We start from the raw sequence: 26,129 nt of genomic DNA on the forward strand, positions 1-26,129 counted from the left end.
TAAAAACTACAAAAGACTACACACATCTCTCAGTAAACCGTTCACAGAGGATGTGCAACTGGATTGGAGCTCTGAATGTTTTGCCTGAGAGAGGAGACAGGGGAGAGTATTGCAGACCAGGAATTAAGGCACAGAGGGGCTAGTAGGACACATAGGGTGAACATCTGTGACTGCTTTGGTGCAGTGTCTATGTATTTCAGGTTTGTCAAACCATCTACAATAATCTACTCCGTGGAGGTGGAGACAACCATAAAATTATCTCTTGTACAGTTTGAACATAATACTCTAGATTTAACATAAACTTTGCCCACCAGCTGTCTCATCCGTCTTCACAACTCTCCTCAGAAGGAGGTGGAAGGGACATATATTTATCTTATATATACAGAAACAGAAGGTCAGTGGTAAATGCCCCGACAGGATGATAATGATAAGGACCAGCTTCACACTGATCCTAGGAATTTTACATGGGCTTTCTCATTTAGCCCTTGTTAAAGCTGTCATTATCCCCATCTTACAGATGAAAAACTGAGGCATAGAACAGATGAGTAACGCGGCCAAGGTCACACAGTTGGGAAGTGGCCGCGCCAGGGTGTCAGGCAGGTGGACTCACGGGCTCAGGCTTCATCTCTGGCGACCACCCTGGAGGAGGGGGTGGCATGCAGTCCAGAAGCCCACTCTTTCCCCTGCGGCACCAGTGCTCCTTCCCCTACAGCCCTCTTTCCTTCTGGCTGGAAGCTGATATCGATGTCCGTGTTATTTGTTCTCCTGTCTCAGGAAGAGAAGAGGAGGCTAAGGGAAGAGATTGAAAAGCGGAGGGCAGAAGCTGCTGAGAAGCGTCAGAAGATGCCAGAAGACAGCTTATCGGATGACAAGAAGCCATTCAAATGTTTCGCCCCCAAAGGTTCATCTCTCAAGGTATCTTTTTCTCCCAGAAAGATTTCTCATCACACCTCTGTCATAATGTGATGGAAACCTGACCTCAGCCCCTTACTTGGCTCTTCATCATGTGGAGCCTCTGCTTCACTGACCTTTCTGCTCCTTCTTTCAGCCTTTTCACAGCTTACCATTGTTGGCAGCGTGAGGGAGGGAGAGAAGTGAGGTGGAGAAATTGGTGTCTGTTGTTTCTTAGATGCTTTGGTGGGTGTTAAAGTGACATTCAGCGATTATCTCTAGATTTCACTGACCTGTGCCCTCCGGAGGCCTCATTGCTGTGAGCAATTGAAAATGGAAACATTTAAAGTTCACCAAGTGGGCAACTGTATTATAAAGGCTGCTTTTCATTTTTAATTTGTCATTGTTAAAAGTAGGGCAGCTGGAAGGGGTACTGGTCAAATTTGAAAGCCGTTATCACAGGAGGAAATGAAGTGTGCCTTGGATAGGGTCCTTTGCCAGGATGAGTCTGGTCCCATCTCTGCCTTCAAGGAGCACAGCTCCCACTTGCCAGAACTGGGAGAAAAGAGAACAACCAGAAGGGAGCCCAGTCAAGGACATGGTGGAAGGGTTGACATGCAGAGCAAAGAGAACAGAAGCAAGAAAGTGCTATCTATTACTTACACTCAATCTGCCATTATTTTCAAATATATGTCTTTTGTTTTGAGAGTTAACATGTACTGAGCACCTGGCACAGTGAAGATAGTCATTTGTTGAATGAAAAAATGAATGAATGAATCTTCAGAGATTGGAACTTTTAACGCTTTCGCTTCACCTTCATTTTCCATCAACGTAGCAAGGCTACAAAGCATTGACGATGGGCAAAACCAGGAGAGACTCATAGCCAGCCTCCAGCTGGTTAAGTATGTGCATGTGTGTGTCTATAATTGTGTGTGTGAGGTCACCTCATGTGGCCCACTAAAATGTCCAAAAGCCAGTTACTTACATTTTATACCTACTACCTGTTTCACAGGAAAATGAGCATGTTTGATCCCTAAGGAACTTCACCGAGTCTTTTTGATCATCTGGGCCCCAGTCATACCCTGCCACTTCCCTAATGAACTCCGTGTACTCAGACCCTCTGTTCTCAGGATCTGCTTCAGCGGGGAATCCAAACTAAGCCACTGGGGGATTTTATTGTTTAATAGTTGCTATTTATAATGTACCCGATGCATACTAGGTACTATGAGGGAGAGAAGTACAAAGCAAGGTCGCTGCCCCTGTGGCATTAACACAGTCGACTGCTCTGGGGAATCCAAGGATTACCGGGTAACTAAATGCAGACTACCAGCACAGTGAGATCTTAGAACTGAGCAAAGTCAGTAGAGGGAAGCTTTGTGGAGTAGAGGAGCTTTATTCATGCACACTGAGATTTGGATTTCAGGGGTGCCTGGGTGGCTCAGTGGGTTAAGTGTCTGACTCTTGATTTCGGTTCAGGTCATGATCTCACCGTTTGTGAGTTTGGGCTCTGCATTGACAGCCTGGAGCCTGCTTGGGATTCTGTCTCCCTCTCTCTCTGCCCCTCCTCTGCTTGCTCTCTCTCTCTCTCTCTCTCTCTCTCAAAAATAAATAAATAAAAAGAAATTTGGATGTCATAAAATTTTTCTATGTCATAAAATATTCTTCTTTTGGATTTTAAAACCATTTAACAATATAAAACTCATTCTTAGCTTGAGTGCCATGTGAAAACCATGGCCTGCATAAGACCCATGGGCACATGGGCCGTAGTTTGCAGATCCCCACTATAGAGGAAAGAACAGAAAGGCAAAACAAAACACACACACACACACACACACACACACACACACACACACATACACACACACAATCCACTCAGTTCAGGCTATCTCCATGCAATGACCAGAGTTTGTTGTGTTCCAAGTCTGGGTCCTTGTGTTCCTGCTTCATCAATAATCAAAGATCCTTCTATCTTCCTTGAAATCTCACCCAAGCTAAACTTTCCTTGAACAGTCTTGGTGACATGAAGAAAGTAGAGGAACATCTATACTTCTAATTTCTATTCTTCCTATTTGCAGGAGAAACTACAGTCCATCCTCCTTCTTCAAATATCTCCTCTCGACTAAATTCTTCAACTTACTTAATTTCTCTGGTCTTTTCCTCAACCAGACTCCTGGCTTCCCATTTCATAGTCTCCCAGGAGGCCATTCATCTGCCCCCTCCGCTGGAGAAGCATGTGTGAGCAATCAAAGTATTTATGTTAAAAAGAAACAAAACATTTTTAAATTTCTGTATAACAGAGACACGCTTTCAGGAACAGACAATCTATTGCTTTTCTCCATAGTATGTGCCTTGAAGAATTTGCTGTGGCTCTGGTTTTAGAGCTCAATTTCATATGCTACCATTGAATTCCTACCACTGTTGCTACTCTTGGCCCTGCGACTTTTGCAAGTGGTTGTAAGTTAACATTGTAGCATGCCAATGCAAGGGAAAACATTTGCTATCTGACCTCAAAATATTATCAACTCATGTATTTTGTTAAGTTCTCATGACTCCTTCTATTCCTTTGTCTGGGAAACTGAACCTGGTTTCGCACAGTTAAATTTTGTTAGCAGTGAATTATTTTTCTTACATAATCCATGCACAGAACAAATTTTAAGTAAATTAAATATAAAATTGGGTTTTTATTGTTGTTGTTTCCATATTTTGGTGGTGAAAGGGGTGTAGAGGAAGGAGAGAGCCAATTTTAGAAAATGAATAGCATGCTTTTCTCCCGAGTTTCATCAGGACAACACCGCCACCTCTCGGTCTTCAGAAGAACCAACTCCTGTCGTTAAACTACAGAAATTTGTGTAGTGTAAATCCAGTACACATTGTTACATTGTCTAGATTAACCAAGTTAAGGAATTTTCCAATAGGAATGCACCCATAAGTGCATGGTGAGCCCTGACAAAATGTGATAATGAAGTCAAGCTGTATTAAATACCGTAGACACAAAAGGAGATGTTGGCTTCCGAGAATCTCTGTAATTTGAATTAATGGGATAGCCGAGGTCAAAAGCTCATCCCGGAGTCGGAAGGATGCTAGAAGTGCTACAAAGAGCAAGTCTCACCTCTGCTTCCCCTTACTCATGCCTCCGGCCTTCACTATGTGTTTCATTCCTCCATCCCCCCTCCTCTGTGTGTGTTCCCCAAATCTTTGTGCATAGGTTTGCTCCGCAACAAATGTCCTATCCCCTGTACCTCACGCACCCTCACTTCTATAAACTCACTGATAAAACTGTGTCAACTGTAAACTAAAAATCTCAGCTCCGAATCAAACCTACTGAATATCTTCTCCACCAACCCCAGAAACTCACTTCTCCTATGGCCCCAGCATTTTCCTCTTATCTTTACTTGGTACCTATCACTTGAATGTTCAGTATTTCATTCATATGTTCTGTTAGTCTTCCGTACTGACTGTGTTCTCCTTAAAGAAAGGGATACTGTCTCATACATTGTCGAGTGTTCAATTTTATCCAGTGGGTACTCAGTATATAATTTATTGCTTAGTTACTTAGCTGGCAGGCTGGTAGGGTTAAAAGATGGTTAGATGGATGGATGGATAGATGGATGGATGGGTGAGTGGATGGATGAATGGATGGATGAATGATGGATGGATAGAGGATGGATGGATGGGTGGACGGACAGATGGATGGATGGATGGATGGATGGATAATATTAAAAGTGCCAGTGCATTGCACGGTTTCAATGTATTTCACCTATTCAACTGGGAACTTTTTCTCCAGGGGTGCACTTCTAAGTTTATATTAAAATCAGGAAAATAAGATTTAAGACACTTCGCATCCCACAAACTCAGGGCTACTGATAGCACTTTTTTTGCAACAAGTTTTATTTTTAATGAGTTTGCTTTTATCATTATAAGAAATCATTAGAAATGATGAGACTCTCCCCCCCCCCACTAACCTCTATAAAAATGTTACTCAACTCGGGGCGCCTGGGTGGCGCAGTCGGTTAAGCGTCCGACTTCAGCCAGGTCACGATCTCGCGGTCTGTGAGTTCGAGCCCCGCGTCGGGCTCTGGGCTGATGGCTCGGAGCCTGGAGCCTGTTTCCGATTCTGTGTCTCCCTCTCTCTCTGTCCCTCCCCCGTTCATGCTCTGTCTCTCTCTGTCCCAAAAATAAATAAATGTTGAAAAAAAAATTGAAAAAAAAATGTTACTCAACTGATATTAGAAGTGAAGCATGTTTTCCAAAAAGCCTAAGGGTGTTTATTAATAGTCCATAAGTCCCAGGACAGTCCAGGCCAGAAAGAGCCACTAACATCTCAGAAGACTCTAAGGCACACTCAACCACTCCAGTCTAGGGTAACTGAAGTCTAGCAGATTCCTTGGCTGTCCTGCACAGGACAGAAAATGGACTCCTTCAGCACATGTGTGCTTTGGCATAGGCAGTCATATACAAAGGTTTTACCATGTGCTGACTTTGATAGGTGGTAAATGACAGAGGATATTGCTACCCTGGAGTTGGGTATCATAAGGAGTCAACAGATAATTGCTGACTTACATAGAACATCTGATTTGATGATATAGTTTCAGTAAACCAAAATGTTTGACTTAGTGGCTTTAGTTTTAGCAAAAAGGAATTTCCTAGCTTTAAAGAAAAAAAGGAATTTGTTAAAGACCACCAAACTTACCATTTCATCAGTTTTTCCAGGCTTATTTCCATAATTCCCACTTGGGCTAACAGGGTTTCATGAGAGGCCTCAGCCCTGAGGAGCCGTGCCCCAGTCTCAATCCAGCCCCTTCCCCATCTTCTGTATTCAAGACAAATTAGGCTCAGCAGTAGGCTGGACAGCTGTCAAGTTAAGAAACCAGGCTAAGCAGTAAGTGAATAGTTCAGAGTTCCTAGTTACCTTTCTTATTTGATCCTATTACACACGTAATATGTGTTAAAACATGGTGGGAGAATTTTGCTCATCAAATAACATGGTATATCTGTACTTATAAATACATCCTAAAGGGTAACAGCAAGTGCTTTTGAAAGAAAAAAAAAGTTTTTGTCTTGAAACGTAATTACTTTGCCACTAATTTACATTGTTTCAGAGGCTTTGTTACTCCATTTCTGTCTGGTCTTTAATTTACCTCCAGAACTTTGTATTTCTCCACACTTTCTCTATCACCTGCCCAGTCCTATGTTTGTCCCCTCCAAATCTCACCTCAAATACCTCCTAAGTACTTTACCATGGAGCAGAGTTGCTGGGCACAGAATCCTATTACCCCTGCACACTCTGAAGCTTTTACTCGCCCAGTGGCATGGGCCGAGAAAGATCGTTTATAAGCTGCAGATATTAACTAGGGTTTGTTTGTTTGTTTGTTTTTCAATTCCTAGATAGAAGAGCGAGCAGAATTTTTGAATAAGTCTGTGCAGAAAAGGTAAATGTGATTAATTGTTCAATGAGAATCATCAGCTGTTCTATATGTAAGGAAAGATTCTCTCTCGTATTTTTATGCATGTGTGTGTGTGTTTATTCACTTAGCAGTGGTGTCAAATCGACTCACCAAGCAGCAGTTGTGTCTAAGATTGACAGCAGACTGGAGCAGTATACCAGCGCAATTGAGGTGAGAGACTGTCTCAGTGCCACGGTCATGGGCAGACAGAAATAGATTCTGCTGATAGATGACCGTAGAAGCTTAGGACGGTAATCACAGCCAATAACCACATTACTATGTTAGAATATTAGTGGTGCTCTATTGTACTTTGAACTAGCTATACAGAAGAACAGTAATAGAGATAAATCGTAAATAAATTGTTGTTTTCTACTTTCAGCCAGAGTATTCTTTAGTGAAGCTGTTACTCTTTTAATGAATGGGCTTATTGGTATTGAACTATATTACTTGTATGTTCATAAGTATATCTTTAAGATCCTTAGTTACTTACAAAATGTGTTCCCATATGTAATTTCAACAGTTACAACTTGGGTTCATCTTTTTTTTTTTTTTTAATCTATCAAAACTTTTATTATCAAATAAAAGTAGTACTATAAGTTAATATAAAGGTGATAGCCAGACCAAGTTTCATCATCATCAATTTAAAAATGATTGTTTTGTGCTCTTAAGACCATAGTTTTATGCTTCTTTCTGTTTCAACTTTTTTCCACACCCCGCCCCCAAAGGGGGTTCTACACTATTTGGAAATAAAGTATATTTCCAAGTACCAAAGCACTTGGTATAGTGCCATTGATCAAGATGTGTTTTCTCTCTTTTTGTAGTTTTAGTCAATGGTTTTACCCTTCAGATGTGTATCACAACCTATAAAGTAATTGGATCAGTTTGGTTTGATTTTTCTCCTGTCCTTTGTACTGCAGAGTGGAGATCCCTGTAAAATTGTTCACAAACAAATGATAAGAGGGAATAAGAAAGAGAGAGGTCTGGATGATTTGTCAAATGAATAATCAAGTCCTAACACTCAAGAGGTGATTTTTCACAAGATTGAATGTCCAGTGAAATATAAGACAAATTGCAGATTGTTATTTTCTGTGGCTGAATTGATCTTAGCTCTAATAGGATTAAGGAAGCCAGGACTGGGGCCTCAGAGTTTACACAGTCCCGGGAGATACTTTTATGTGCAGGCCGCTGATGGTACCACCTTGCTACCATCCGTGTGTGGCCAACCACCCACACAAGCCACAAGCCACAAAGCAGGACCACCAGAGAAACTGCACGATTCTGGGCATGCCCATCACTACGGCTGGAAACGTATCTTGAATGCACACCTTTCATTTTCTTCATCTGTTTTCTCCTCCTTTCAGTATGTTCTCCACACAGAGGTCTCTCAATTTTTTAGTTTTTTAACATGCCCTGTCTTCAGCATGTGTCATTCCCTCTACGTGGAATGGCATTTGCTCCTTCTTCTCACCTAGCCACTTCCAAGCCTTGTGTCAGATCTCCATTTTAATGTCACTTCTTCAGAGCAGCCTTCTTTTCTTCCCTAAACTAAGTATTATTCCCCTAACACATGCTCTCTGGGCATGCTTTATGGCACCGCATTCCTTCTCATACCACTTTTCACAATGTGAAATAAATACTTGTGTAACTAGTTACCGTCTCTCTCCCCTATTAAAGTGTTAAGTCCACTGTAGCTTACAGCACAGACTGTCTTGAGTAGCACAATATCCCCAGAGCCTAGCACAGTGCCCTGCTCACATAAAGCACTTAAAAAGAATCTGTTGAAGAAATGAAGTGAAATATCCCCTTCACAACTAGTGGTGTCCCAGTAAAAGGCATAGTTTCTTTTTTTTTTAAGTTTCTTTCTTTCTTTTTGAGAGAGAAGAAGAGAGAGAGCAAGCAGGGGAGGGGCAGGCGGGAGGGGGAGAGAATCCCAAGCAGGCTTCACATTGTCAGCGCAGAGCCCAACTTGGGGCTCAAACCCACGAGCGATGAGATCGTGACCTGAGCCGAAATCAAGAGTCGGATGCTTAACCGACTGAGCCACCCAGGTGCCCCAAGCATAATTTCATTTTTTAAAGATCCTCTGATGTATATATTATGGTTTATTTGAGGTATATATGTCATCAGAATGTAGTTTTACGACCGAATTATTGTAACAGAATTGACAACAGAATTTGGGGGGGAGGTGATATTTTTAAATATCACAGTGAATTTTTTCAATGTTAACGTTGAGGAAGACAAGCTCACTGTAATTTCATGAGAACAGACTTATCAGCACCAACCCTAAAAATAGTTCACACGTTTCAGGGAACAAAAACCACAAAACCTATGAAGCCAGCAGCCTCAGATCTCCCTGTTCCTGCTGAGGGTGTACGCAATATCAAGAGCATGTGGGAGAAAGGGAATGTGTTTTCATCCCCCACTGTATCAGGCACACCAAACAAGGTAAGTATAGGATTTTGGTCTTTTAATTTTGGAAGTTGGATTTTTTTCCTTTTTCCCCTGTTTGTTTTTGTTTGTTTCTGTCTGTCTGTCTCTCTCTCTCTCTCTTTTTTTTTTAAGGAACCACACTAGTTAATAATAAAAGCAATGAAGACGATATAATTCTTTCAGAGGCAATGTGTTCATGAGGCTAGACTCTGTACTATGCTCTCTGGCCACAGTATTCTAAATGAAGAGCTTGAAAATAATCCTCAGCCCCTGGAAATAGGGAGGGGGGTGAGGTGCGGAGGAAAGAAAACCAGATAACATAGTCTTTAAAGAGCAAGTTTAAGGTTTCTTTTACTCAAAATACTAAATCTAAAGATCAGTCATTGATCTGTGTCATGTGATGGTTATGTGAAGTAACACTTCATAGTCTTTTGAGGTTACTTTTAAGGGGTTTTTTCTCCAAGTAAAGTTTTTTTTCTCTCTCTCCCTCTCTCTCTGTCCTGTTGGATTATTAACTTTGTAGGAGACTGCTGGCTTGAAGGTGGGGGTTTCCAGCCGCATCAATGAATGGCTAACTAAAACCCCAGATGGAAATAAGTCACCTGCTCCCAAACCTTCGGTGAGTAGCTTTGGGTTTTTCTGAAGTTTTTTGATCTCTTAGTTTTTAGCAGCAAAAGAAAACAGGCTGTGGGCCTATTTGCCTGGGAAAGACAGTGCTCCAGTTCAATAGCAAAAAGGAGGGGCTCAGATTTACAGAGGATGGTCCACCCTAGAGGGTAAAATGGAACCATAATCACCTCTACACCCTGAGAAGAGCAGCTAAGCCCGAGCTAGAGGCAGTTCACATTTACACTCTTAACTGGTCTGTTTGTTTAGCTTCCATTCTATAAATCACAGCTAGGAATTTGGAAGTGCAAATGTCAAATTATCTTGGCCACTTCTCTGTGGAGAGCACTCCTAGACTTATTCCCCAAAGAATGTGTATGTTGGCTATTTTGAACCCATATTTTCTAATTTGCCTAATTTCTGTAACTTAGCACAAAAATATAGTAATTGGGTAGTTGTTGAAATAATTGCTGTAATTTTATTGTCAACACCTCCAAAGGAAAGCCATTAGAAAGAAAAAAAAACAGTAGAACTGGAAACTATAAAAACGGGTTATGAATGTTATTTTTGGAAATCTGACATTTTCTTATTAAGAGTGGCTATCTTACTATAAAAATGTTCCTTTAAATTTTTCATTGAATGTCTGATAATTGCTTTCCATTTATCATTATAATCAAAAACCTTACTAAGCTCCCTACCAAATATTAGTGGGTTTTCTCTGTTAGATTGCTTTTATGCCTTTGTTGGTGCCCAAGGGAGCAGAGACTGCCTTGTCACAACCACTCTAAGCCAGAGGTAGAAGAAAAGCATTCTAAATCATGGTCTCTGCGTTGTTGACCATTTTATTTCATCCATTGGCTCCACGTTTAGTCTCCAAAGTCAGTAAAGTTTATCACTTTTCCAACTTAAAAAAGAAAAAATAGAAATATTTCCATATCTTTCATGGATGCAACTCCCTATAGTCATCTAATTAGTATTCAGCCCAAGATTTTTTGCATTAGGACTCACAGGAGGTATAAAACTTAATGTAAACCCAAGTTACAATTGGAAAGTCTTTATATATTGGAAAAAACTTCTCTTCCGCCTTCCCAGTAGATACAGGAAAGGGGGCCTATAATTGGAGACAGTTTAAGTGAGAGATCATACCCAAGAGGTATGTTCTCTTAAGTGTCTCAAATTTCCCCAGCACCCAAGGTGACATAAAGAGTAGAAATTACTTTTTGGGGGCGTCTGGGTGGCTCAGTTGGTTGAGCATCCAACTTCGGGTCAGGTCATGATCTCATGGTTCGTGGGTTGGAACCCCATGTCAGGCTCTGTGGTGACAGCTCAGAGCCTGGAGCCTACTTAGGATTCTGTGTCTTCCTCTCTCTCTGCTCCCCTCCCCCCACTCCTGTTCTTATCTCTCTCTGTCTCTCAAAAATAAATAAACAGTAAAAAAAAAAAAAGAGTAGAAATTCCTTTTTTAAATGGTAATTTATATAATTTATATAAGTTATATAAGTTCCAGACTAGTGATTATTAGCCTTTCTGAATTGGGGATCTCTTTGAAAACCTAATGAAATCTAAGGACCCTGTCCCCACAAACCTGCATTTGACACAAATTCAGAAAGTTCATGGACCCACTGAAGATTTCACAAGCAAGGATAAAGAGAGAAGGTGTATGTTTTCTTCTTTGATGAGTATGGCACGTTGCTAGAGGAGATGGTCACTTTTTCACATTTACAGTATTTGCAATCTATTTCATTTCTATATCCTATTATACTCCTGTATTCAGCCCAGGACTTGACCCATACTCTTTTAGCAGTACCTTAACTGATAAATCTATCATCATCTGTGTCATCCTAATGGGAGGGTTAAGAGATTTATTATTATTACAACAGATATAATAACTGTGTCAAGGTTTCCACCAAAAAAGCCCATTTTCTGGCAGGACCAAAAGGTATTACAGGGAAATTACAAAATCATTGCCTGCCTTACCTATGATTTAGTAAGCAATTTGCTAGACCATCTCCTAGAGGATGGAGAGGAAAAGGAAAGAAGAATGTGGCAATTAGTATAGCTCGTGGTGACCACTTTTTTCCTATGTCCCATTGGATTTTGTAGACTAGTGTGGCTTCCTGAATGAAGGTCACATCAGAAGAAAACACATGTAAGTGATGTTATAAATAAAAGCCAGTTTGAGTATGCTTGATAAGCAATTTAAGCTTTGTGCACATCCCTGGCGTAGTAGACGCAGCACTATGCCAAAATCTGAATAAGCAACAAGGCAGTCTCTGGGGAACGACATGACTTGGAGCCCAGCAAGGCAGGAAAGTAAGTCAGAGACACTATGGATCCAGGAGAAATGAAATTTCTGAAATGCGGAAAGTGCTGGAAGGATCCAGCAGATGCATAAAACTTGTCAGGAAAAGGTTAAGTCCAGGAAAGCAGCTTAGAAAGACAGATCAAGCAAGGATCTGATCCAGGCCTTGTCCAGGTGGTCTCATACTGGTGGCCTGCAGCTAAGATCTGTGTAGTTTGGGGCCGTCGTGTTTTATTCCCCTTTTTAAAATTGTAATTTGAACACGTTTCAGGTGTAGAGGCAGACAATCTTGAATTTGTCGATTCTCTGTTGTTGTTGTTGTTGTTGTTGTTGTTGTTATCGTCGTCGTCATCGTTGTTGTTGTTGTCGTTGTTCTGCACCAGGCCTCTGCAGGCATTTGTATTTCCAGCCTGGCCCTTCATGGCAGGCATCTGAGTTTGACACCCTTGGGACTCTGGTCAGCCTGACCCTGAACCCAGGATGTCAGAAGATTACCTAAGACAACAGCAAATAGGAGACCTTCAAAGGGGCCTTCTGATTTGCGATCAGAAGTGGTTTCTCTTCAGCCCCTTGTTTATGTTCCCCAGTATTCATGGGTGGAAGGGACAGCCTGGCTTTGTTTTGACAGATGTGTGGCATGTGGACAGTAAGGAAAAATCAGAGGGAAATTCTTTCACCAAAGCAGTCCTCACCCAGGGAAACCTCAAGAAGGAAGGGAGTAATCCAAGGATTAGTGTCTTGCTCAAGAATTCCCCAAAGGGAAACACCACTGGCTATGTAATAATATTCATATATGCTAAAAATTAAAAGTGTTCAAAATAGCTCATCAAATCAATATTACTTAGGGTCCCTGAAATTTAACTTATTCAAAATCAAACATTGATTTATACCTGATTCTTTACTGGGACATCTACTGCTGTTTGTGGGTAGAATTCCCAGGATTTCGGGGTAACTTTGTAAATGGAATCCAGTTCTGAGTATGTCTGTTTTATCTGGTTTGACTGTTCTTTGTGTCTAAACTACATGTTATGTATAGCAATTTAAGTGCTAATTTGTCTTTCTTTTTGTTTAAAAAAAACAACAACAACAATGTCTTTCTCAGCTGAATTCTCTTCTTCATTCTCTGATCTCTGGTTGATTGGAAACCTGCTTCTCCTGCTTCATTTCTCCCTCTTCTTCCGGAGTGGGTCTTTCTCTAAAATGTAGTCTGGTCAGGTAATTTCATTTATATTTCCCTTTTGATTTAAAATGCCAACTTACCACTTGGATGTTAATGTTTTCTTAAAATGGACTCTAAACTCTTTAAGTGCTCTCAAAAGATTCATAGGCAGGATTTAAGGGAAATACACTTCACCGTCTTCTGTAGAAGAACATTCATGTGAAAGAATAACAATTGTTTTATATGAATCAAATAAATAAAGTAATAACAGCCCCTTTCCAGAGCTTCCATTAGTATGTTCCTAATTATAGTTTCCCAAATTTTCAGTCTTCCAGACAATTTGGCAGCTCCTAGCTACATTGGCAAAGGTAGTGGAATTCTTCAAAAACAATCTGATTTGTTGCTTACTGGTTCCAAGTTAAATAGGTATAACTCTCTCCTAGAATATCAGGAATCCCAGCCACAACGGAAATCCAGAAACTCAGTAAGATTAAGGTAAATCTGAAATGCTTCACATGGTACCATTTAACCAGTGCATTTTTAGTGTCGAGATTTCAATAGTATCTGTCAAAAATATGTCCATTTAGACCAGTGTCTGTGGATAAATGCAATTGCTATTAGCTTTGCCTTCCTAATGAGAAAAGGGCTTGCCAAAATAAACATTACTATTTTGGTAAAACACATTTCTTTTCTCCAAACTACCTTTGCCAAGTACTAGCATAAGCAAATGCTGGAAGAAAAGTAAATGGAAACAGAAATTTGGACCCTTATCCAAACCAAATTAATTATGAGGTAGTAAATAACGAATCAAAGCTATGTAACTGTTATCAAGCGTATTTTAGTGTTTTCTTCCCAAGATTTCCACATGTTTTCACATATGTCATCAGCTCGATTTTCTCTTATGGGTACAATTTGTGGCAAATGTTTACTTTCATGGGGCTAGGTTCTACTGATACACTTCTGAATTACCCACCTACTCCTCAGGAAACACGAAATGACTTGAGTCTGAGGAAAGTGCAATTAGAAAAGAATTTTAGTTTGAGCTGCCCAGAAGCAGACCCCAAGATAGTGCAGGTAGTTTACTTGGGAGGTGAAGAAAACACTGCAGGAAGTGAGTCAGGGAAAAGCAGGTAACCAATAATGTTATTAAGCACATGGGCTATAAAAACTTAATCCCACTGGGGCAACCCAACATAAAACACATGCTTCAGAGTTACTCCTACGTGAGGCATGAGTGAGCCTGAAAAATATTCTTGCACCAAGTCTCATCGGTGAGTGATTGAGGACTGCTCCTGGGGTTGTTAACTCTCTGAACTTCCAGCCTCCCTCCTGGGTGGGCGAAGTGGGCATCTGTAGCCAGAGAAGGTCCTCAGGCAAAGAAATGGAATATCGGCATCTAGAAGTTAGGCTGGAATGTACTAAAGTCCTAAGAGTTCAGGGATACAGGCAGAACACTGAAAGAAAAGGTAATCTGCAAGAGGTGAAACGCTTACACAACCTCAAAAGAATTATTTAAAGCTAACGTATGTTCTGTTCACTTCTAAGAGTGCGAAAAGTTAAAAATAGGCTACATTATTTTAAATATGCTTTTATTCCAATTCTACTGACCCATTAACAGTAAGCCCTTGGTTGAGGATAGGAACTAAATGCTGGATAATTCTAGCCCATTCTCGTGTCATAACATAGATCAAGGTCTATGTAAAACCAGACTGTGGCTAATGATCCTTTTGATTCCATCCATTTCATATCACTAGGGTAAAGTGTATTAAACAAGAACTTGATTCAAACAAATAACAGACGTGGTGACTTATTTAGACCTGGTCAGAAAATATAAATGGCCACCCTACCAATTTTCTCTGCTTTTCCTTCATTAGGATTTGAGGCCAGGAGACGTGTCTGGCAAGCGGAACCTCTGGGAAAAGCAATCTGTGGATAAGGTCACTTCTCCCACTAAGGTAATTTTCTGGGAAGATTTGTTTTTCATAGGTTCTTTTCCTGCTGTGTGCTGCAGTATGATGTCCCAGGGTCAAATGAGACATATCACAGATCCACAGAGCCTTGTCTGGGTAACAATCACCTTCTAAAAATTTATATATGGTACAGTGAAAGGCAAAGTTCACAGAGCCTTCAGAATTGTAGGCTTGTCAGTCATCCAACATAAATAGTCCAAACTCGTAGGGTAGTTCCCAGCAAGACATTCTAGAAATGCCACAGTGTTAGGAGTGTTGACTACAGAGGTCGTGTCATATAAGCATGGTCTGTAACTTCCTTACACGGTCCAGGCTTGGAGCCACAGGCATTTGGAGATCACCTGGGGAAAAACGTCTTTCTCCGTGAATGGCTCCAAAGCTGCTTTCTGGAACTATTACCTTGCCAGCAGCCTACGACCTAAGGTTGCTATGGCAAAAAGTTAAAATAGTATTTAAAAGTTAGGCAAAACTTGCTACCCTATGAAAACTTATAGTTAAGAGTGCTTGGATTTGTCTTTTTTGGGGGGTAGGGAGGGTCTTCTGGTCAAAGGCTATGCTCATTCTTCACACAGGAGGCTCCGGACAATATCTAAATGATGCACAGACTGAAAATAAGACCCCTTGTTGTCCAGCCGATTCAACTTCTAATCGTAGCCCTTCCCCAATTCAAGCAACAAGCCCAGTCTTCTCTTTTTAATAGAGGAAAAATTGAAAAGAGAGAAATCAGAGAGCCACTAATAAGCAGAATTAGAACAGTGTGCTTATGGGTCAATTTAGAAGCACTTTTCTAGCAAACCCAGAACGAGGAACACCTCAAAGGCAACCAGAAGATTTCTGCAGTTTCTCAAGTGAGAGAATCCCTTCCCCTTCCCTACCTTCTACAGGCTCCTAAGTCTGGCACAGCTGCCTAAGTGTGTTGTTCCATCTCTTGGTCAGTTATTGATTGCTCTTACGTTCCAATCAAATCCACTAGCCCAGTCTCTCTACTTAGGGTGAGTTTTAAACAAGTTTTCTAAGTCATGGCTAAACATATTAGAAGTACCTGGTAATAATTATCACCACTACAAACCAGTAACGCTTTCTGAGTGTCTGCTCTATGCAAGGGACTGTTCTACTTTCTTAAGCTACATTATCTCAACTACCCTGTGAAGTGGGTTGTATTATTACTTCCATTTAGAGCTGAGGAAAACAAAGCACAGAGAGATGAACTTTCCCAAAGCCACACAGCAAATAAGCTAGCAAAGCTTGCATTGAAGCTGAGGCAGTCTGGTCTGAGCCTACATTCTTAACCATTATGCATGCTGCTTGCTTTTGAAGATTGCATATTTAGCAGAAAATATAAAGTTTTAAAGTTCTTTGCTCAATTTTCTCCTGGTGGAGGAGGGTAGGGGGATCGTTTATTAGTTTCTTTTTTCAGGCAAAGAATGAACTTTTGTTGACTTAAGCCATTATGGCCCCTCTAGCATCTCAGAAGTGGCGGTCCAAATGTGTATGTAGTTGGATTTCTGAGTAGAGGGTACCAGCTGTCGGTAACCCATCAGTACCAGTTTAATGGAGCCTCTCCAGAGGATAACATTCCTCTGAGCCAGGGTTCTGGAAAGTGGAATACAGATATAATCTGGAATGGTAAAACTCAAGAGAACTCCACTCATGTTCAATACAACATAAACAGCACTCCTTGGAATTATGCAACATGGTGGTACAGGTGGGAAGGTGACAGGGTGAGTGCCCCCTTCTCCTCAGTCTATAACACAAAAGTCTCTGTACAGTAGTAATGATGATAGTAATAATAATAATATTAATAAAACCATGAGGCCCAGAGATGGGTTTATGCAGTAGCAGAGTAGATGGCTTCTTTGCTCCAAAATGTCAAGCTCACTACATGTCATTCAATCATTCCTTTGAAATGGAAGTACTCATTTGAAAATGCAGGTTCACAGCACTAATAGTTGTGGCTACATCAGTAAGGACTTTTAGTAAAGGGCCAGATAAGTTTCGAGGGTAGGGGTGTTAAGAACAGAAAGGAAGAGGGGTGCCTGGATGGCTCAGTCAGTTTAATGTCCATCTTCAGCTCAGATCATGATCTCATGGTTCATGAGTTCGAGCCCCGCATCAGGCTCTGTGCTGACAGCTCAGAGTCTGGAGCCTGCTTCAGAGTCTGTATCTCCCTCTCCCTGCCCCTCACCTGCTCATGCTCTGTCTCGCTCTTTCTCTCTCTCTCCAAAATAAATAAACACTAAAAAAATATATTTAAAAAAAAGAATAGAAGGGAAGAAATAAAACATAACACATTCCACTTCTCCATTGTCCTTGACGTGGCCAAGACTGAGCCATTCAGTCACGTGTGCCTGTTCTGGAAAACACACTACAGATTCCTGGCCCTTCAAGTGGAGTTTAAAAAAAAAAAAAAACTCCTTGACTATGAATGTCACAAACAAGGCTAAAAACCAAGATAGGGAAGGGGAAATATAAAGAAGAAAGAAAGAAGAAAGTAAAAAAACCAACAGAAGAGAGGGTACACTAGAAGATGAGGAGCATATTTGAATAGAATACCAGCAATAATCCCCCCTTTCATAAATATTTGTTCCTGCCATATTACAGTTATTTTTGTCTTCTTCTGACACAAAACGTCTCGCTGAAACACCACGGCTTCTGGATTTAAAGCTCTCTTCTCTTAGCAGGTTTGAGACAATTCAAGAAAGAACCCAAAGTAGCCGCTTCAAGATGCTGGACCAGCTCAGTTGAAGAGGGCTAGTTTGCTCTGTTTTATATTTATGTTGATTTACTAAATTGAGTTCATTTCCTTTTGTTTTATTTTTCATTATCCCAGTAAACCCATGTATATTATCACTATATTTAATAATCACAGTCTAGAGGTGTTCATGGTAAAAGTACTGCCTTTGCACAGGAGCCTGTTTCTAAAGAAACCCATGCTGTGAAATAGAGACTTTCCTACTGATCATCATAACTCTGTGTCTGAACAGTGATACCAACCACGTCAGAAGTCAACAAAAGGAGATTCAAGTTGAAAATTGCCTGAGGAATGTGTGCAGTGTCCAGAAAAACGAACCATAGTGGTTTCGTTTTGGTTTTTTTTATTTTAAATACAGAAGTCATGTTATTTCTGCACTTTAGAATAAAGCATGGAAGAAATTATCTCAGTGGGCAATTGTAACACTTTCTGAAAGTAATCCGTTTCAGATTTGAGATACTACAATAATCTTTACAAAATGTCTTTAAAAAAAAAAAAAGATGTACTGTTAAGGTATTCCTTTTTTCATGCTGATGAATATCTAAATTGGTTTATCATGTTAGCTGACATTGGTACTGATTCTTTAGGTTGGTTGCTTTGTGGATTTCTTTGGTAGTGATAGCGAACCACATTTTAGATGACCTGATCATGTATGTATGTGCATACACATATACAAACACACTAATGGTAGGAAGCTTTTTTACGTGCTAGACTATTATATTTAGCAGTATGTCCTTGTAACTAGCCAATATCACAGCTTTTTAAAAACTAAAGATCACAATATTATATTAATATTTCATATTTGCCAATAGAGACATGGCAGAACAGGTATTGATATGTTTCCAGTGCCCGCTAACCTGTAAGAAGAAAAGAGAGATTAGAAGTGTCAAAATGAGTTGGCATTTTCTATAAAACATAGTATTTAGTTTATAATTAAAAGCAATCTTGAAGTCCAGGCTGAATTGTACTAAATCTACCATCTGGGTCAAACTCCAAGCTTGCTCAGAACTGTATTCTATTCTTAATATCAAGTCCGCAGTAGGTTGGCTTAGGTGACAAATGAGGTCTCTCCCTTCTCTAAAATTGAAAGACAAGAATTTTAGTTGCAAATTGTACAGATTGGAATTCTACATGTGGATATACTATGACCAACACTGGCTAATGTCTGGAAGCAGAGAAGAAAAGCGAGCAAGAGCCAATATTTAGGAGTCATGACAGCACTTCCATTCTTAACGGACTGAAATGCCTTTTAAAGTAAACTTTTCTATTTTTTTTAGTCATTGGTACTTGTCATAAGTTGATAATGTGTTGAATTTTGAAAAGCTCTATGTCCCTTTTATTAGTCTTACCTTTTACCCCCAAGTCTATTGACTTGTCATTTTTACATTTTACACACACAATCTAGATATCAGATCTTATTTTAGCTTATAAGTGTTCATCTATTCTTCACAATGGATGACAAAAGAGTACTCCAGTGTCTTGGCAATACGTTCTAGCGTAGAGATATACATACAGTGTAATTCTATAAACTTATACCTCATTTGACTTAACCAAAATTGTCTTAGTCTCAATTCCTGCCACAATGAGGGAGCCTCGCAAACGCCTCTTTTCTAATCTATGGTATTGCCCTGGAAGAACTTGCCAGGGCAAGGCTGGCATGAGAAGTGACCACTGCCTTTCAAAGTCTATTTTCCTCGTAAACCAGTAAAGAGCTGTTGAATCCTGTAGCTGTAGCACACCTGGGCCAAAGGAAGGAAAGCCACAAGGATTGCACAGGTCATGCCCCTATGACAGAGTAGACATGAGTCTATGATAAAACGAACTAGAATTCACATGCAGTGCCTAATTTAGCACCAACTCCCATAATTGGAGTGAAATGGATCAAAGTTTGAATTAAGGCCGATGGTGAGGTAACATTGCTTTGTTGTACTTTTGAATAAGAGCTTCTCTTGATCACTATTATATATTTTTTCTAGAAAGTCTAAAGTTGAGAAGAGAATATATCGATCCTGACTTTTATTCCAATACTGGATGGAATAAGTTTTAGGGTAGAACTTTGTTCAGTTTGGATTTAATCTTTTGAAAAATAAATTCCTTGTTTACTTGTTTGATTACAGTTCTCTTTGTTATCTTTAAGAAGTAAGACTGCAAGGTGACTAGCATGTTCTGTGAATCTGCCATTCCTAAAAATTTTATAAACACTTGATATTTTTCACTGATAATTGATCGCTGCAATAAATATATATTGTGAAAATGCATCCACAATAAATGGAATTCCTCCAAATGTCTTTGCCTTGTGTATTTTTATGTACTATATTGATTACAAATAAGAGTTGTATCTGTTTTAACAAAGATGGTGGTATAGCAAAATGTATATTTCAGATTGAGTCTTGGTTTCACTCTTTAAAAAAGAAAAGCCACTTCATATTTTTAAAGTAATTCTTATTACAGGCAATGTTATAATAAAATAGTGAAAATTGCTCTGATATGGACACGGATCAAATATGTATAGAAAAGGTTGGAAGAGGGATTAAAAAAATTCTCCTTCCAAAAAAATTATCAGATCTTCCCCCATCCTCCTTCATTCCCCATCTTGTCATACACCACCCTCTTCTTCCTAAGATGGGAGTACTGGTTCCCCAAAGGTAGTACCTTTTATAGTAGAAATGGCCATTTAATATATACCCTTCGTTTGTAGAATACTTACTATTTGCAATGCACTGACAATTACATTTAAATCCAAAGATTTTTTTCAGAGTAATTTTCCATATGTATGTAACACTGTTGGCATATATGAGGTTCTTTTCATAAAGGTTTAAATTGTGAGCCCAGAATTCCTGAACAGGCCTCTAAATCTTGCCCATAAGATTGGATAGAATTAGCCAAGTTACTGCAGCTTAAAAAATAATTAGTACTTTTTACTTCTACGTCCCAACAAGAAGGGCAATCAGTTTTAATGGTTACCAGAGGGGAGGTGGCTAGGAGTGTAGGTGAAATAGTTGAAGGGGACTAAGAGTACACTTACTGTGAAATGAGCACAAGGTGTTGAATAGAATTGTTGAATTGCTATATTGTACATCTGAAACCAATATACTACTGTATGTTAACTATAAAAAACAAAAGACAACAAGGTAATTGTCATCAAAGCCCATTCACAAAATTAAATAATGAGAAGAATACAGTCTGGTATTGGTACCAAACTGATAGGATTAGGAATGGACGGAATTTAATTTTACAACGTGCATATTCAGATTATAAATTTAAAGAGTCTGTTGTAGAAACAGATCTGTATTATAGGGTTTTTTCATACCCTTGCTTCCACGTGTGCTCCAAATAGAAGAGTGGATTTTTAAAAATCTCATGACCCTAAATACGTGTTCTTCCATAGGACCAAGGAAATGACCTAACAAGGTCTTGACTTAAGTGCTCTATTTGTGTCAAGCTTATTAATCATGTTGTCCAACATTCTATATCCTTACTGATCTTTTTTTTTTGTTCCATATCTACTATTGAGAAAGGCATGTGAAAATCTCCCCATTTGATTGTGGACTTGTGTATTTTTTCCTTGTAATTTTGTTAATTTTGCTTTCCATATTTTAAGATAATGTTTTAGGTGCATGTGCAAATCTAGAATCGTTGTGTCTTTCTGATTAATTGAATATTTTAACATTGTGAAGTAACACTCTGTTTGCGTAGTGAAGATTTTTGCCTTAAAGTTTATGTTTTCTATGCTTAATATTGCTACAGTGGCTTTCTTTTGGTTAACACTTGCATGATGTAACTTTTCCCACCCCTTTACTTTCAGCCTTTGTGTAGCCTTTAGTTTTAGATGCATGTCTTTAAAAATCATATGGTTTGGGTTCAGGCTTTAGTCTAGTCCGATTATCTTTGAGTTTTACCTGAAATATTTAGTCCTTTTATATTTAATGTGATATTTTCTCATTCAAATAGTATCTTAGTTATGTGCTACCTGTTCGATGCACTTTTTTTCTCTTGCCTTTATACCAGGGCTACTTCTGCTTCAGAGCATACAGTGATCTACAAGAGGCAGCTAAAAGGCTGAGGTAGACTTTTGGCAATCCAGTGGGGCCAAAAGAAAAAAAAGAATATTCTGTCAAAGATGAGGACTTGTGAAACTACTTCCCACTTATGGGTCTACAGAGAGCTGCCTCCTGAAAGTAAGGGTGAGCTTGAAATAATCTGGTCCTTACACAGATTGCCACCTTCCTACTTTTGGGGAACAACTGTATTATTCTAGTGGGGAGATAAATGATAGGTGATAGATATTAAAAGTTACAAAATATTGAGTAACAATTCAAGAATTTAAGAGAAAATATCACAAGGTTCTAGGACATAACTGTCAAAGAATTGTGTAGTACATGATTGTCACTGTTTAGAGAGGGGAGAAAATATTTCAGCGTGGGGTAATAAAAGAAAAGTATTTGCCTTATATTCTTTGGTACCCCCAAAAATATACCCAGTGCACCACACATAATGGTGTTTGATAAGTGATATGGTGATTTCATGAGCAACCTAATTTATAAACTCTCTTCTGGATGTACTGCTGTCAAGTTTTAGACTTGACAAGTTTTAGAGTTTTTAGACTTCTGAGAGGTTTATTTGTTTAGTAACATTTTTGTTCCCAGATTTATAATTACTCTGTCATCTCAGCCCTGCGTTTCAGCTCCATGAAGATGGCTGGCCTCTTGCTTAACTCAATGCGGATTTAATAGCAGAGTTTTACCAAGACATGCTTTTAGTGATGTTGGCTTTTGCTACGTTGAAATATGATTACCCAAAACTGTCTCATTAAAATATGTTGTAGAAGGCCCAACTGGTCAATTCTGGCTGGATAAAGAAGATTCATTCAATAAACTCATATGGAATGTACTAACATAAAAATTATGTGAAAGAACTATAGTCATACAGAACACAAGATTAATTTCTTAGCTAGTTTTTAGCCTTACCTAGCATTCTTCCACACAAACCTACTTTTCTTAGAACAAATGCTGTCTTTTGTACATCTGGTGCCTGCCAAGTGTAGCATCACAGGTGCTTTGAGTTTTTTCAAATGATGGAAATCAGCTGTCCCAAGTGCACTGGGGTTTCTAAATCCTTGGTAAACATCAGAATCAATGGTAGAAATCATGGAAATCATGTAGTTTCCAGTCCCAGGAGATTCTTATTTAGTAGGTCTAGAGCTGAGTTGTAGAATACTGCTTTGCTATTCAAATACCTATTTGTAAAATGCAGATTCTGATACAATAGGAGTGGGGAGGGCCTGAGATTCTGCATTTCTAATAAGTTCCCAGGTGATGCTGCAGTGGCTGTGGCTGCTGCATTGGGGAACACATTTCAAGTAGCAAGGTCTCTCACCCTAGGCTCTGTGTGGGAATGTGTGCTCCAAAGATTCTCACTAAAAACAACAGAATCAGATCACTTGCTATGATAGAACACTTTATGTATGAACTGTCAATCCTTACATCAACCTTAGAACATAGGTGCCATTTATTATCTCCATTCTATAAGGAAACTGAGACCCAGAGAGATTAATAACTTACCCACGGCCATATGGCTAAGTATTCTGGTTCCAGAGTCCACACTCTTAACCCCCTATGCTAGTTTTTCTCAAACTTCAGGGTGCATCAGGGTCATCTGGACGGCTTGTTAGAGCACAGATTGCACCACCTCAGAGTTTCTGATTCAGGTGTGAGGATTGGCATTTCTGACAAATTCTCACATGATGCTAACGCTGCTCAGGTCCCAAGGATCGCACTGAAAACCAACCCTCTTTGCCAGACCGATTCCAATTTTCCCAAGAATACATCTTGGAAACTGACATCCCTCATGCCCATCAGGCCTGTGTTTTCCAATTACTTGCTGAATATTTTTACCCAAATCTCTCCAGAAGATGCTCTGTACATTCTGATCTGTGTTCTCGTATTGTCCCTTATCTAACATATCAGCCTTATTTTTTTTCCCTTTGTAAGTTCACTGAAACCAAGCTTGAGTCCACTTCATCTGAAAAACTTACCCTATGACCTCAGCACACCCACTGTTATCTGCACCTTTATTCTGGTTAGCTATTTAATACCCCCTGTAGAGCGCCTGCCTTGTGAACATTAGGCACTGGACTGGACAATCAGAATGCAAAGGGGAAGCTCAGACCTTCCCTTCCAAAGGCTCAGAAACTATTAGAGAAAGCTACATGTTGACATTACAGTTTGGTGAGTCCTAAGCAGAGATTTATACCAAGTGTTATAGTTGTACAGCAGAAGAATCCTCAACTCAAGATGGATCCTGCTGGCTCAACCAGAGCGTATTTTCCTCATGGACAATCACCAGATCTTACAGCACCCTTAGTTCTTAGCACTACACCTTTCACATGCTAAACACTCAGCAAAATGTTTATACATATTCATTGAAGACCTACAAATATTAGTCAACATTAGGCACTAGACATACAAAGATAACTAAAGGCCTAGCCCCTGCCCTTAAGGGGCTTTGATATTAAGTAGTAGGAAACAGAAATGAATAGATAAAATGCAATAATGTGTTGACGTTATGACAGGGGTAGGTTAAGACAGAGGCCCAGAGGACAGAGTTGTCTAAAAGAAACTCAAAAGGGTACTTCTGGGACAAAGGTGGCCAGCTGCTCCTAAGAAGGCTAACTGGGTGACATTAACATGCTTCAGTTCAAGCTCTGCTATTAAGCTTTACAGCCTGAAAAAACGATTTGGTCAGCATCCAGAGAAGGAATCTATTTCTCTTCTTTTATGGCTGTACCAGTAAATTAGCCAAGCTCAGAAACCCAGTATACTATGTAAAGTCAGAATGGCAGTGCACTCGTTTGCAATGAGAAATTGCCTTTATGGGAACCCTAGGCTCCTGTGACCAGCATTATTTTTCTGTGAACTGAGGTGCTATTTCCAAGGGAGGGGGCTTCCAAGAGAATCACTAAAGACTAGACGTGTCTGACTGAAGGGGAGGCTGGCATTTTGCTTCCTGTTGGATGGCTGCCTAGCCAGGAGTTGTCTAATTTGTCTCTATGCTACCTGAGCTCACAGAACAGGGAACTGAAAAGAACCAGCTAGATAGGACAGCACTGTGCCAGTGTACAGAAGACAGATAGGTCCCATATGTGCCCACCAGTCCTAGAGCTGCTTGTGAAGATGACAATGGGTCAGTGGTGACACTCTTTCATCATGTAGGGATCATCACAACAAGGCAAGTAGATGCCCAAGTATCAGAGTGATATGGTATCATTGTCACCAACTGGAGGTCCATTGGTCAAATGATAATGACAGCTAACATTTATTGGGTCCTTACCATGTTCCAGGTACTTTCTAAGCACTTTACATGTTATTCACTCATCTAAGCCTCACAACAACCCTACAGGATAGGCGCTACAGATCTCTCTTGACTTATGATAGGGTTACATCCCAACAAACCCACCGTAAGTTGAAAATATCGTAGGTTGAAAATGCATTTAACACACCTAACCCGTCAAACATCATTGCTTAGACTAGCCTACCTTAAACATGTGTAAGTCTACATTTATATCAGCCTACAGCCAGGCAAATTACGTAACACAAAGCCTATTTGATAACAAAATATTGGATATCTCTTGTGATTTACTGACTATTGTACTGAAAGTGAAAAACAGGATGGTTGAATCGGGACAGAAGGGTTGTAAGTATATTGATTGTTGATCCTCATGACTTTGTGGCTGACTGAGAGCTGTGGTTCCCTGCCACTGCCCAGCATCATAAGAGAGGACCACCCTGCATATGGCTAACCCAGGAAAAGATTCAAATTCAAAATTCCAGGTATGGTTTCTCCTGAAATCATATTGCTTTTATACCATTGTAAAATTGAAAAATCATAAGTTGAACCATCGTAAGTAGGGGACCTTCTGTACTTTATTATCCTCACCCTACATGTAAATAAATTGAGGCACAGAGAAGGTAAAGAATTTGCTCAAGATCATACAGCTATTAAGTGGCAGAACATTTGACCCCAGGCAGTTGGCTCCTGAGCCCACGCTCCTAATCTCTATTCCCCACCGTCTCTCACAAGAGATTGTTACTGCCTTGGAGTGTGCCTTGAAGAAAGCCTCTCATTAGGGGGCACGTCAGAGTCACCAACCTCATGGAGCCCACAAAGAGCAAGAACAGCACTTGAGACCAACTGTGTAGACTGCAATTGGGCCCAGTTAGAGACATTTCCCCTCTCCCTCCCCAGCCCCTGCTCATCCTAACACAAGGACCTGGCACGTGGAAGGAAGCCAGGATGAATGTAAATAGGAAAACACCAACTCATTCCCACTTCCCAAGACATCAGAGGTAGGGATAGATCTAGGCTGCCAGGGCTGGGGGGGGGGGGGGGGGAGGGGGTAGAGGAAGAGGAAGATTTGATTCCAGTTTGAAACTGACATTTAAAACGTGCTTAACACTAAATGTCAGAATAAAAATCTTAAAAACCAAAATGAAACTGTTTTAGTAGCTGAAAGTGGCTAGCAAGTTTTGGACTGTGGCAACACATCCTCCGTGGAAAACGGGATTTCTCCACTGCA

General features: G+C 40.0%; 1 protein-coding gene across 7 annotated transcripts in view; it reads left to right on the forward strand.

Annotated features, from left to right (window-relative positions):
- The window catches only part of CALD1 (caldesmon 1), a 188,467-nt gene extending 168,629 nt beyond the window's left edge, over nucleotides 1-19,838 (forward strand). For 5 of the 7 annotated variants that reach the window (XM_049641877.1, XM_049641876.1, XM_049641881.1 and 2 more), the window contains 7 exons: nucleotides 775-915; nucleotides 6,277-6,320; nucleotides 6,425-6,506; nucleotides 8,643-8,780; nucleotides 9,289-9,384; nucleotides 14,707-14,787; nucleotides 17,481-19,838. In XM_049641877.1, the coding sequence (XP_049497834.1) occupies nucleotides 775-915; nucleotides 6,277-6,320; nucleotides 6,425-6,506; nucleotides 8,643-8,780; nucleotides 9,289-9,384; nucleotides 14,707-14,787; nucleotides 17,481-17,489 (591 nt within the window). In that variant the 3' untranslated portion in view covers nucleotides 17,490-19,838. The remainder of the gene's footprint in view (nucleotides 1-774; nucleotides 916-6,276; nucleotides 6,321-6,424; nucleotides 6,507-8,642; nucleotides 8,781-9,288; nucleotides 9,385-14,706; nucleotides 14,788-17,480) is intronic. The other 2 variants (XM_049641878.1, XM_049641879.1) reach the window with 2 other exon arrangements.
- Nucleotides 19,839-26,129: the final 6,291 nt, after the last annotated feature.

This window comes from Panthera uncia, chromosome A2 (assembly GCF_023721935.1).
Source record: "Panthera uncia isolate 11264 chromosome A2, Puncia_PCG_1.0, whole genome shotgun sequence".
NCBI lineage: Eukaryota > Metazoa > Chordata > Mammalia > Carnivora > Felidae > Panthera > Panthera uncia.